Here is a 12,595-nt window from a genome sequence, read left to right as displayed (position 1 = left end):
TACTGCCCCCTCATCCCCTCTTCTCCAGCCCCACCACCCCTTTGCTATTTCATTTGGGGAAACTGTTGAACGGATCAATGAATGAATAGCTTAGGAGCCGTTAACACACCACTTCTTCCTCAGAACACAACAGGGGGTGGACCCTGGTGCCACCTCCAGGATCAGTCCCCTCTAAGACCCCCACCCCCACCAGGCTGAGGCACCCTGCTCTGTCCTGGTGGCCTCTGCCCTCTGGAATTTGCTCTCCCATTCCTGGGACCCACGCCTGCCCATAAGCAAGGGCCAGGAATGCGGGCACTGATCTTTCCAAGAAAGCGGGAGGAGACGGAAGGCTCCTTGGCCCCACTGCCAGCCAGCCCCAAAACCACAGTGGGCATTAAAGAGCCAACGTCAAACACAGGGCGCACAGTGGGCACTCAGTCAACATAGCAGCTGCCACCGGAGGTCCCTGACCTCCCCTTCAGACCACCCTTCCAGAGACCCTTGGGAAAGGGTGAGTGATCAAGACAAACTGCTGGGGAGAGGGGCTTCAGGGCCAGGCGCTGACCACAGCCCTGCAAGGCACCACAGGCAGAGAAGTTGCCCAAGCCCCAGCCCTGCCTGCGAGGCGCTGCATGTCCTAGAGGGTGGGGACATAGCACGAAGGACCCAGTGTGGGGCCTGTGCTCAGTGGAAAGCCTTTGAGTCCCTGGGGAAGCAGGACATATGCTACTCAGAGCCCAATGCCACGGTCATCTGGGCTGGCCAGCAATGCTGCGGTGCTGGGGCTGCTGGAGCCCAGACCTGGTGTTTGCCTGGGAGGGTGGGGGTGCAGCCTTCTGAAAGCTGAGGAGGGCAGGGAAGGAAAGGGGTCCAGGTGCACCCTGAGACTCTGGCTTGTCCCCGTGGCCTTTCCCCTGCCAAGTGGAAGGGACGCTCACCTCCCCTCCTCCCTTCCTCCCCTCCCCACACATCCGCCCCGATCCCACTTGACCAGGCTGCTGCCCTGAGCCAAGCCTTGGCTCTTTTTTCCCTAGACCCATGACAGATCCAGATCCGAGGCTTGTGAGGAGCATGTCGCAGGCTCATGGGCCGCCCTCCCCTATCCAGCCCCCCACAGGGGTCCAGCACCTGCCTGGACATCTCCAGGGCAGGGTCTCGTTGCTTCCCATGAATGGCATGCCCTCTCACCGACACCCTGCGACGGGTGTCCAGGCTGCCTGGGGCCAAAGCCGCATCCTGCATGTGCCTCTGAGGACCCTCAAGGTGACCACGTCTCTCCTTGTCCCCAGTTTGCCTCACTGGCTTTGCAAACTCCTCTTCCCTACCCATGCATGCAGGGATGCTGCATAAATGAGACGAAGTAGGCCCCGTCCTCATGGGCACGCGGTCCAGGCAATGGGGACCAAAAGGGGTCAGATCACCCAGAATCAGCTTTGTGTTGCAGCTGTGGCAAGGGTTGCGCATTCGGGCTCTGGGTGACCCCTGCCGGCCTTTCTGTGGACACTTTGTCTCCCAGAAGTATGCATGGGCCTTGCCAGCCTTTGCCATTTTGATTTTGGTCTGGTTTTTCCTTAGAAGTTCAAGGAGATTTGGGGGGAGGGATGGGAGGACTTCTTGTGCCTCCTGTAAAGCCCTTGGAGGCAGGTGTGCATGTGTACATTTTCATCAGAAGAAACACGTTGCACTGCGGCAAGTTCACCATGGGGCCACTCAGTCCTTAGGAGCATATTTACCATGCTCTTCCATATATAAAGAGCATCAAGAAATCAATACAAATTAGCCAGGCATGCTGGCATGAGCCTGTGTTCCCAGCTACTTGGGAGGCTGAGGTGAGAGGATCACTTGAGTTCAGGAGGTGGAGGCTGCAGTGAGCCATATTTGTGCCACTGCACTCCAGCCTGGGTGACAGAGTGAGAACGAAAGATGCACAAAGAATGTGGGCTGATGGTTCCCAGGAAAGCAAGCAGAGCTGGCTAGAAGGACGTAAGAGTCAGCCTCGCTTGCAGTCAGGGAAGCACACTCTCGGGGGCTTATGAAGCAAGGTGACCCCCAGGAAGGCAGCTGCGTAGACCCAGCAACACTCTAAAGGCTCATGTCCTTTACCCAAGAACTCTATTTCTGAAACTTACCCAAATACAATCTCTAGGGGCCACAGACGAGAAATAAGCTAACCACCCTTAAAGGAGATTCGTGGAATCACAGCACCTTCTGAGTGAGGGCTGCCCTATAGATGGGTGAGGAGGCTGACGCATCCTGGGGAAGATGTTGCATGCAGGGGATGACGTCAAGGCTGCAGGAGGAAGGAAGAGGCAGAGTGCACACAGTGGGATGCTATTTGGGCTCAAAGTGCCACACATATGCATCTGCCCATGAGTGCACAGAATCTGGAGAACTGAGAAGTTGGACAGAGAGGACCTCCCTCTGGGGAGGAGAGGAGCTACTGCCCTGCACCCTGCTACTCTGATGACTGAGGAACAGGAAACCAGGGAGGTGGGCCAGTGTTCCAAACATGGGATCTGTGGGTTCCCCAGCAAGCAGAGAGGGTGCCCGGAACCCAGAAGGCAGGATCGGTTCAGCTGACTGGCAGGGCATCTCAGAGGAGACATCAGGGGCCAGCAGCCTGGGCCAAGCCAGCTCTGGTTAGCTGGGAACTCAGCAGTCACTCAACCACCCAGGCCTCAGCTACAAAGCAGGGGCAAATGACCATCCAGCTCCCCAGCCCCAGGGCCGCTGGAGGATGAGATGAGCAAACGCAGAGCCCTGGGACCCAGGCTGCCACTAGCACGTGACGACTACACACTCGGAGAATTTGGATGCTCCCATCTGGAATTTAGGACACCCCAGGCCCAGAAAGCAGGGTGAGGCCCATCCACTGCTGGTTACAGGGCACAGGGCCCACGCTGGACCAAACAGGGGAGGAAGCAGCTTGTCCTCCCCAGGCCTCCTCCTCATGCCCCGGTGATGCGTGACGCGTTCCACATGGCTGTTTCCTTCCTCTCATCTTAGGGATGGGACAACTGTCCCTGAGGCCCCTGACGTCACCCTCACTGCCGCCCCTGTGAAGCCAAACCCACCCCACTGCAGCCCCTCCTGGGGAACTCAAGGAGGGAGGAGGCCAGTAGGGGCAGGAGTCCCCCAGCCTGGACGGAGAAGCGAGACGCAGCCTGGGCGGAGGTGGGCAGGCGGAGGAGGGAGGGCCGGGGCCAGGGCTGATGACTAAGGTCCTCTCCAGCCGGCCACTGGGAGGAGGGGAAGGACCCATTACTCAGGCTGGTCCAGACAGGGGGCGGCCAGCACGGCGGGGCCACAGGCCCCCAGGAAGGCGGTGGCCCTGAGCCGGTCCGAGTCTCCAGACGGCCACTCGAGTCACGGTCACCCGCACGTGAGTCATCGGAGCCAATGCGTCAGCAGCCCCGGCCAGGGCCGTCTCAAGAGACCATTGCTGCCCGCCCTGGCTGCACCCTCTGCCCGAATCTGGCCTCTGAGTGGCCACACGCCCCCGCTACAGGCCTGGCCCGGGCTAGGGGCCATTCTCACACCCGCTTGCCGCTGTATCCCCCCAGCAATGTCATCGGGCACCCTAGCCAGGCCCAGGCCTGTGCTGGACCCAAGGACACGCCCAGGTCTGCCCTGGCAACACCACCCCTGCTCCTCTCAGATGTCCCAGTGCAGGGATGTGCTAGGGCTGACATCCAGGGAGCCTGGGTGGGGTAAACTCCCCCAGGTGGACCGCCTGTTATGGGATTCCCGAGATCTCCAAGGGTTGCCCCGGGACCACCTGCTCGCTACTGACACACCCTGTGGAGGCTCCTTCCCTCCCCACGCTGTTCTTTCGTGGGGCCCTCGAACCCTCGCCTGAGAGTCTGCTCTGGGGGAACCCAGCCCAAGGCATGATGGCCTCGTGGGGGAGGTCACAAGAAGCTCAGAGTTGCAGAGGTTGCGGCCAGGCACCCTAGGGATGAAGCCTCATGGGAGGATCAGGAGCAGAGGGAGGTGGGGGCTGCCTAGGGGGACAACAGTGAGGGGCACGCACCTGTCAGGGCAGGCGCCCCTCCTCCGGCCCCGGGCTGGCCTCATCTCCATGGTCGGCTTCCCAACCCATGAGAAGCGATCCAAAGCCCCAGAACAGTTCTTTTCATTGGAATGTCCAAAAAAGAAAGAAAAAAAAAAAAAGGCAAGAACAAGAAAGAATTTCATGGAAACATTTCTTTGGGGTTTTGTAAAATCCTTTCCCACCCCCACGCGGAGCCCAGCGCTCGGGCCAGAACGGAGCCTGCCGGCATTGCCCCTCATAGGCGGTTCTGACGCGTGCAGTCCCTCACTTCCCCTCAAAGAGGAGAGCACTTCCACTTTCAAAGCCAATTTTGGTTTTATTGTCCATGTGGCTCGAAGGAGCACAGCAGCACAGCACAGCTGGTTGGCTCCCACCCCGGCTGATGCGATGCCGCCCCAGGGTCTCGGTGCATGGGTGGGGAAGAGGCTGTACTTCAGGGGACAGCAGGGGATGTCAGGGCTGGCTGAGAAGCCACTGCCCAATCCCTAGCCTCTCTCCCAGCCAGTCCCAGGCTGGCAACTGGACCAAGACCATCCTGAGAGCCTTGTCTGAGATCCAGCAAGAGAGGGAAACAGAGACTCGGAGAGGGAGTGACAGAGACTTAGAGGGGACAGAGACCCAGAGAAGAACCGGGACCCACAGAAAGAAAAACAGGACCCAGAGAGAAGTGGACAGATACCCAGAGAGAGAAAAAAAGATTCAGAGATAAAGGGACAGAAACTTAGAGGGTACAGAGACCCAGAGGGGAACAGGGACGCAGAGAAAGGTAGACAGAGACCCAGAGAGAAGGAGACAGAGACCCAGAGAGAAGGAGACAGGGACCCAGAGAGAGGGGGACAGGGACCCAGAGACAGGGGGACAGACAGAGACCCAGAGAGAGGGGACAGAGACGAGAGGGGACAGAGACCCAGAGAGAGGGAGACAGAGACCCAGGGAGAGAGGGAGACAGAGACCCAGAGAAAGAGAGAGGGAGAGACGGAGGCCCAGCAAGAGGAGGAGAAAAAAACCCAGAGAGAGAGGAAGACAGATACCTAGAGACAGGGAGACAGGGAGACAGAGACCCAGAGAGAGGGAGATGGAGAGAAAGATCCAGAGGGAGAGGGAAAGAGAGACCCAGCAAGAGGGAGAGAAAGAGACACCCAGGGAGAGAGGAAGACAGAGATCTAGAGACAGGGAGACGGAGACCCAGGGAGAGAGGGAGACAGAGACCTAGAGAGACGGAGAGGGAGACAGAGACCCAGGGAGAGAGGGAGACAGAGACCCAGGGAGAGAGGGAGAGGGAGAGACAGAGACCCAGAGACAGGGAGACAGAGACCCAGAGAGAGGGAGACAGAGACCCAGAGAGACAAGGAGAGAAATACAAGGAGAGAAATACAGGGAGAGAGGAACAGAGAGCCAGTGAAAGGAAGGGAAGCAGAAATGGTGGCAGGGGTGGGGGTGACAGCGACCAGGCAGTGTGTGGGAGGTGGTGTGGGGCTCGAGTGCCAGAGCTGTGGGGGGCCTGGAATCCCACCACCAACCTCTCAGCCTCACAGCCACCACCCTACTCTCCAACCACACTGACACCTTCTCTCATGACCCTTCCCACCCACTCTGACCTCACCAAGCAGGCACAGGTCTTCACATGCAGCCTCACAAATCCCCAGCAGCCGGGGAGATCACAGGCTCAGTATCCCTCTCCAAGATGGGAACACCGTGGCCCAGCGTGCCCCTGCTCCCCCCCCGCCACCCCCACCCCTGGCCACCAGCAGCTGCAGTCCTCGCTGGCTCTTGGGCACGTGCCTCGAGGGTAAAAGGTACAAAGAGGCAGGGTCCCACCCATTCCACAAAGGCAGCTCCCCCAGTACTGTTGCCATGGTGACCACAATGTTTCACAGCACTGGGAACTGCTCCCAGCCCACAGGATGGAGTTGCTGGGTTCCGGCACCTCATGCTGGCCCTCAAACGCTCCGGCCCCCACGCTCACGTCAGCAAGCTTTCCCGTGGGACAGCTCAGAGGCCCCTGAGGCCCGGCCGCCCTGCTTCTCCCCCAGACTGCCCAAGGCTACTTCCTGGGGTTATCCCTCCTGATAAGGGGCCGCCCCTTCCAAGGCACCTGCTGTTCTCTGCCTCCCTTGGCTCCCGTGGGAGTGGAGGAAAGATAATGGCTTCTGGATGGACAAGTGGGAGAGCCAGGAGCGGGTGCAGGGCCCCATCGCAGTGTCCCAGCAGGCCAGGACACTCAGCCACTGACAGACCCAGAGACTGGGACAGAGGGACAGAGATGGGGAGACAGAGACCCAGAAACAGAGGGACAGAGACACAGAGATGGCAACAGAGACAAAGAGACAGAGACCCAGAGACAGAGACACAGAGACAGGGAGACAGAGACCCAGATATGGAGACACAGAGACTCAGAGACAGGGAGACAGAGACCCAGATATGGAGGCACAGAGACTCAGAGACCCAGAGACTCAGAGACAGGGAGACACAGACCCAGGGAGAGGGAGACAGAGACCCAGAGACGGAGACAGAGACCCAGAGATGAAGACACAGAGACTCAGAGATAGGGAGACACAGACCCAGAGACAGGGAGACAGAGACTCCAACCACACTGATACCTTCTCTCATGACCCTGTCTCATGACAGAGACAGGGAGACACAGACCCAGAGACAGGGAGACAGAGACCCAGGGACAGGGATACAGAGATCCAGGGACAGGGAGACAGAGATCCAGAGACAGAGGGACAGAGACCCAGAGACAAGGAGACAGAGACCCAGAGACAAAGGGACAGAGACTCAGAGATAGGGAGACAGAGATCCAGAGACAGAGGGACAGAGACCCAGAGACAGAGGGACAGAGACTCAGAGACAGAGATGCAAAGACAGAAGGACAGAGACCCAGAGACAGGGAGACAGAGACCCAGAGACAGGGAGACAGAGACCCAGGGAGAGAGGGACAGAGACTCAGAGACAGGGAGACAGACTGCAGCTCAGGGGCCGCCAGGGTGCAGCTGTCTGTGTCTCCCTCCTGCTTGACATGCTGATTTTCTCCAACATCTTCACGAATCATTTCAAACAGGAACCCGCCACTCCCGCCCTGTGCTGGGAGGGCAGGCGTGCTGGGCAGGCCAGGCAGGGTCAGAGCCACCCTAACCTCGCAGCCTCCCCACCCACCCACCCTCAAGCCTCCTCCAAGAGCCCCGCGCTACTGAGGCAGACAGGGCTAGCCGTGAGCTGCGCCTGTTGGCCCAACTCACACAGCGTCCTGCATGGATGCCCTCTGACCCCTGCGAAGGAGGCCCTGGCCTTCCCCTTCCTCCCAGCCTCCTGATCTGGAGCCATTCCCTGCCTGTCTGTCCTTGGCTTCAGCCTGTCTGTGCCTGCTGGGTGGAGACAGAATGACAGGAGACAGAGCATCTGGGAGTGCCTAGCAGGAGGCCACTGTACCCAGGGCTGGCACCCCCAGACAGCCCCCAAGTGACGGCCAGGGACGCCAAGGCTCAGAGAGGGTGGCGGGCTGCCCAAGTCACACCGGGAGTTCAGGGAGGGCAGGCAGGCAGGTTTCGGAATCGAGGATCAATTGGAAAGGACCACAACCAATGACCCCAAGGACCCAGTGAGGTGGCAGGAGACACTCCCTGCTCTCAGGCTCAGCAGGTTGAGAGGTGAAGCCCACAGAGCTGGGAGCAGAAAGCTGAGGCCCGTCCACCCCCATCCTGCAGGTCCCCCACCAACCCCACCATGAAGCCAGGGCAAGCTGCGTGGCCTCCTCTTTCCTGAGCCTTGCTCAAACCTTCCAGAAAACAGGGGGTTAGAGGTGCAGTGGTTTGCAAGCTGTCATCTCAGGAGCATGGGGGTGTTCTAGATGAGGAAGGAGGCTGGAGGCATGGGTGGGTGGATGATGGATACGTGTGGCCACCCCTCACCTGCTCCTCAGGGGTCACCATAAGCCCAGTGCCCTCAAGGCCGGGCTGTGATGTCCTGCCCTAATCCCAGCCTCTGACCAATGCCACCAGGAGTCCAGGATGTGTGGGGCTCTGACTGCGGCCAATGGACACGAAGACATTATGCACAGCGCCCCCATCCCGGACTTGCCGAACTCCAGCCACTTCTCAAGGCCAACAAGAGGAAGCCCCACCATCCAAACAAAGGCCCAGAAGACAAGGGGGTGTTCAGACCACACCTCCCTGACCAGCGGCAAGCTCTCTGCCTCCATAGCATGAAGACAAGGGGGTATTCAGACCCCACCTCCCTGACCAGCAGCAAGCTCTCTGCCTCCACAGCACCCCTCCCATCCTGGCTCTCCATGTCCAGATGACAATGCTGGGGCGTCTCCATCAGAACAGTCTTCACCGACCGAGGGAGCACCCAGTCTGTGCAGTCTTGGCTCCTGGCCCACCTTTTGGCAGGCAGTCTCTGATGGGGCACTGCTACCATCCCATCTTACAGATGGGGAAATGGAGGCACAGAGAAGTTCGGCCACTGGCCCAAAGTTATACAGTAAACAGAGGCAGGGGGACACCAGGCTTGGCCAAAGGAGGCCTTCCTCAGCCAACACACGGGTGCTGGTCGACCTCTCCCCGGTCCCAGGTGGGTGGGCCTCTGATCGTGACCATCACACAGATGGGGAGACTGAGGCTCAGGGGGCTGAGACAGCTCGCCAAGGCTCTGCCTGAGCTGGGAGGATGGACATGGAGCTGAACAGCAGGAAGAGCAAGACAGGGGCTTTTCAAGGCCAGCCCCAGGCAAGAATGTGGATTTACCCCACTAGTCCTCCAGCCACCCTGCAAGAGAGGGAACCCCACTCTATAGATGAAGGGGCGGTGCCTGCCAGGCCCCGCTGGGAGAGCCTCGGTCTACGGCTCATCAGCCACCCCACCTCCCTGATCCCCACCTGGGCCATTTTTGTCTTCCTTGCTCCTCACTCCATCTGCCACATCATCTGTTTCCAGCCTGTCTCCCCATGGCTGAAAGGGGAACCCCATGGAAGCCGAGCAGGCAAGGTTCTGTCTCCTGCAATGTCCTGGTGCTCACCGCCATGCCTAACATATGGTTGGAGCTCAGTCATGCTTGTCAACTGGATGGGTGGATGAGCAGTCAAATGAATGGACAGGTAGATGGATGGGTAAATGAGTGGGTGGATGGGCAAATGGTAGATAGACAGATGAATGGGTGGGTAGATGGGTGAATCAGTGAGTGGATGGGTAAATGGGCGGGTGAATGGATGGGTAAGTGGGTGGAGGGAGGGGTGAATGGATGAGTGGATGGATGGGTGGATAGATGGGTGGGTAGATGGATAGGTGGATGGGTGGATGAAAGGGTGCGTGGATGGATAGGTGAGTTAATGGATGGCTGGATGAATGGATGGACGGATGAATGGATGGGTGGATAGCTGGGTGGGTAGATGGATGGATGGGTGAATAAATGGATGAAAGGGTGGGTGGATGGGTGGACAGACAGGTGTGTAGGTTGGTGGATGGGTGGATGGATGGGTGGGCGGATGGTAGATGAGAGGATTGGTGGATGGTGGGTTGGTGGATGGATAGTGATAGGTGAGTAGATGGAAGGGTGGCTGGACGGGCAGGTGGATGGGTGGGCAGATGGTGGATGAGTGGGCAGATGGTGGATGAGTGGATTGGTGGATGGGCGGGTGGGTTGGTAGATGGATAGTGGTAGGTAGGTGGATGGGTAGATGGAAGGGTGCCTGGATGGGCAGGTAGATGAGTTAATGGATGAGTGGATGGAAGGGCAGATGGATGGCTGACAGACAGAAGGGCAGATGGATGGGTGGGTGGGTAGGTGGGTAGGTGGGTGGATGAATGGGTGGGTGGATAGATGGAAGAGTGGGCAGGTGGATGGGTGGGTGAATGGAAGAGTGGCCTGATGAAAGGGCGGGTGGATGGCTGGATGGGTGGATGGATGGGTAGGTGGGTAGGTGGGTGGATGGATGGATGGAAGGGTGGGTGGATGGAAGAGTGGACTGATGGAAGCATGGGTGGATGGATGGGTGGGTGGGTGGACAGGTGGGTGGATGGAAGGGCAGGTGGATGGTGAGTGGATGGAAGGGTGGACTGATGGAAGGGTGGGTGGATGGGTGCATGGATAGGTGGGTGGGTAGATGAAAGGGTGGGTGTGTGGGTGGGTGGGTAGGTGGGTAGATGGAAGGGTGGGTGGGTGGATGGAAGGGTGGACTGATGGAAGGGCGGGTGGATGGGTGGGTGGGTGGGTAGATGGAAGGGTGGGTGGGCAGGTGGGTAGATGGAAGGGTGGGTGGGTGGGTGGATGGAAGTGTGGACTGATGGAAGGGCAGGTGGACGGGTGGATGGATGGGTGGGTGGGTAGATGGAAGGGTGGGTGGGTGCCTAGGTGGGTAGATGGAAGGGTGGATGGGTAGGTGCATGGAAGAGTAGACTGATGGAAGGGTGGGTGGATGGGTGGATGGATGGGTGGGTGGGTAGATGGAAGGGTGGGTGGCATGGGTAGGTGGGTGGATGGAAGGGCAGGTGGATGGGTGGGTGGATGGAAGGGTGGACTGATGAAAAGATGGGTGGATAGGGGCAGGTGGGTGGGTGGGCGGATGGGTGGGTGGGTGGGTGGTTGGGTGGATGGACAGGTGGAGGTATGGATGGTCAGGTGGGTGGGTGAACTGGTGGACATAGGTGTGAACAGGTGGGTAAGAAGGAGTGAGTGGGTGGCAGATAGATGAATGGTGGATGAAGGGTGGGTGGATAGATGGACAGATAAACCCACATCTTTGTGCTGGGCCGGCCCTGAAGAGCCCCTGTCTTGCTCTTCCTGCTGTTTAGCTCCACATGCATCCTCCAGGCTCAGGCAGAGCCTTGGTGAGCAGTCTCAGCCCTCTGAGCCTCAGTCTCCCCATCTGCATCATGGTGATGATCATAGGGCCCACCCACTTGGGACCATGAAAAGGCCAAAAAGCACCTGTGCACTGGCCAAAGAAGGTCTCTGCTGGCCATACCTAGTGTCCCTCTGCCTCTTGTTTACTGTGTGGCCTTGGATGAGCCCCTGAACCTCTCTGTGCCTCAACTTCCCCATCTGTAAAATGGGATGATAGCCGTGCCCCTTTTCTAGGCTGCCTGCTGACAACGGAGCCAGGAACCAGAACTGCACCACCCCAGTTGATGGCCTTATACAAAGTGGGTGCTCCCTTGGTTCGTGGGGGCTGTTCTGATGGGGACGCCCCAACACTGTGGTCCAGGTACAAGCCAGGATGGGAGGGGTGCTGTGGAGGCAGAGAGCTTGCTGCTGGCCAGGGAGGTGGGGTTTGAGGGTGAGTGGATGAGTGAGGTGGCAGGTGGATGGCTCCCAGGTGGCAGCACTGGGCTGGAGCCCAACTCTTCTTTTTTTTTTTGAGATGGAGTCTGGCTCTGTCACTCAGGCTGGAGTGCAGTGGTGTGATCTCAGCTCTCTGCAACCTCCACCTCCGAGGTTCAAGTAATTCTCCTGCCTCAGCCTCCCGAGTAGCTGGGACTATAGGCACCCACTACCACACCTAGCTAATTTTTGTATTTTTAATAGAGACGAGGTTTCATCACATTGACCAGGCTGGTCTCGAACTCTCGGCCTCAGGTGATCTGCCCGCCTCGGCCTCCCAAAGTGCTGGGATTACAGGCGGGAGCCACCGCACCTGGACTGCTGGAGCCCAACTCTTATCTTAGCTCACTGCTTGTTCCTCCCCACAAGACCTCCTGGCCCGAGTCCTAGTGTATGTGATCCTTCAGGATCCACCGCGAAGCCCTCAGTGGGACTCTCCTGCACATCCTATCTCTGGACCTTTGCTCATGTTGTGCTCTGTGCTGAGTGGCCAACCCTCTTGCCCTCAGACCCTTCTCCCTCCACCACACTCCTGAGCCCACCAGCATTTCTGCGCTCAGCGCCTCTGCTGCCTCCACCCCAGAGCCTTCTCTGCCATGGCTTTCCTCACCCTCATGGCCCAGCTGGGTCCCCATCCAGGGCTGACGAGTGGGCAGGTCTCGGCCTGAGGCTTCCCTTTCCCATTCCCTCCCACTGAGGTGAGACTGCTTCTGCCACAGCCCATCCCCTGACTTGGTCCCACTGCATTGGGCCGGCAGCAGGGACCACTTGAATGAGCAAATCCCTTCACTCCACAGTTCAGGCAAGTAGGTACATGACTGCACAGCTCCAGAGCACCGCTTGGAAACCCAGTGAAATTCTAGCACTGCTGAATTCTAGCATGTCGGGGTGGTAACGTGCTGCAAGGCAGCCCACCCCACTGCCTCCACTGGCAGGACAGGTGTTGAAGCCCCAGAAGGGACGGGGCTGCCACATGGCACTGCTCATCCCCAGCAGAGCCGGGCCAGATGCAGGCACTCCACAGCTTAGCCCAGCGCCTTCCAAAGACAACACAAATTTCAGCATCAGAGGGGGTCTGTCATGAATATCTTCATTTTTGGGGTGTTTACCATCCCTCCCCTCTTCTCATAAGGGCCCCCTGTTCTCCTCTGGAACCTCCTGTTCTCTATTCTCAGCCCCAGTGGTGGAGATCAGGCAGATCCCATTGCTGGGCTGAAAATATGGATGTGACACAGACTGGAC

General features: G+C 58.7%; 1 protein-coding gene across 3 annotated transcripts in view; it reads right to left on the bottom strand.

Moving 5' to 3' along the window:
* KLHL26 (kelch like family member 26) overlaps positions 1–12,595 on the bottom strand; it is a 33,878-nt gene that overhangs the window by 6,732 nt on the left and 14,551 nt on the right. The window contains exons 1-2 of one of the 3 annotated variants that reach the window (XM_054674139.2): positions 5,640–5,821; positions 4,016–4,113 (exon numbers count right to left, since the gene is read on the bottom strand). The exons of 1 other annotated variant lie outside the window; for it this stretch is intronic. In XM_054674139.2, coding sequence (XP_054530114.1) covers positions 4,016–4,065 — 50 coding nt within the window. In that variant the 5' untranslated portion in view covers positions 4,066–4,113; positions 5,640–5,821. Of the gene's footprint in view, positions 1–4,015; positions 4,503–5,639; positions 5,822–12,595 lie in introns of those variants that run through there. One more of the 3 variants, XM_009435053.5, reaches the window with a different exon arrangement.

Source organism: Pan troglodytes, chromosome 20 (genome assembly GCF_028858775.2).
Source record: "Pan troglodytes isolate AG18354 chromosome 20, NHGRI_mPanTro3-v2.0_pri, whole genome shotgun sequence".
NCBI lineage: Eukaryota > Metazoa > Chordata > Mammalia > Primates > Hominidae > Pan > Pan troglodytes.
This window is presented reverse-complemented; position numbering and strand designations above follow the sequence as displayed.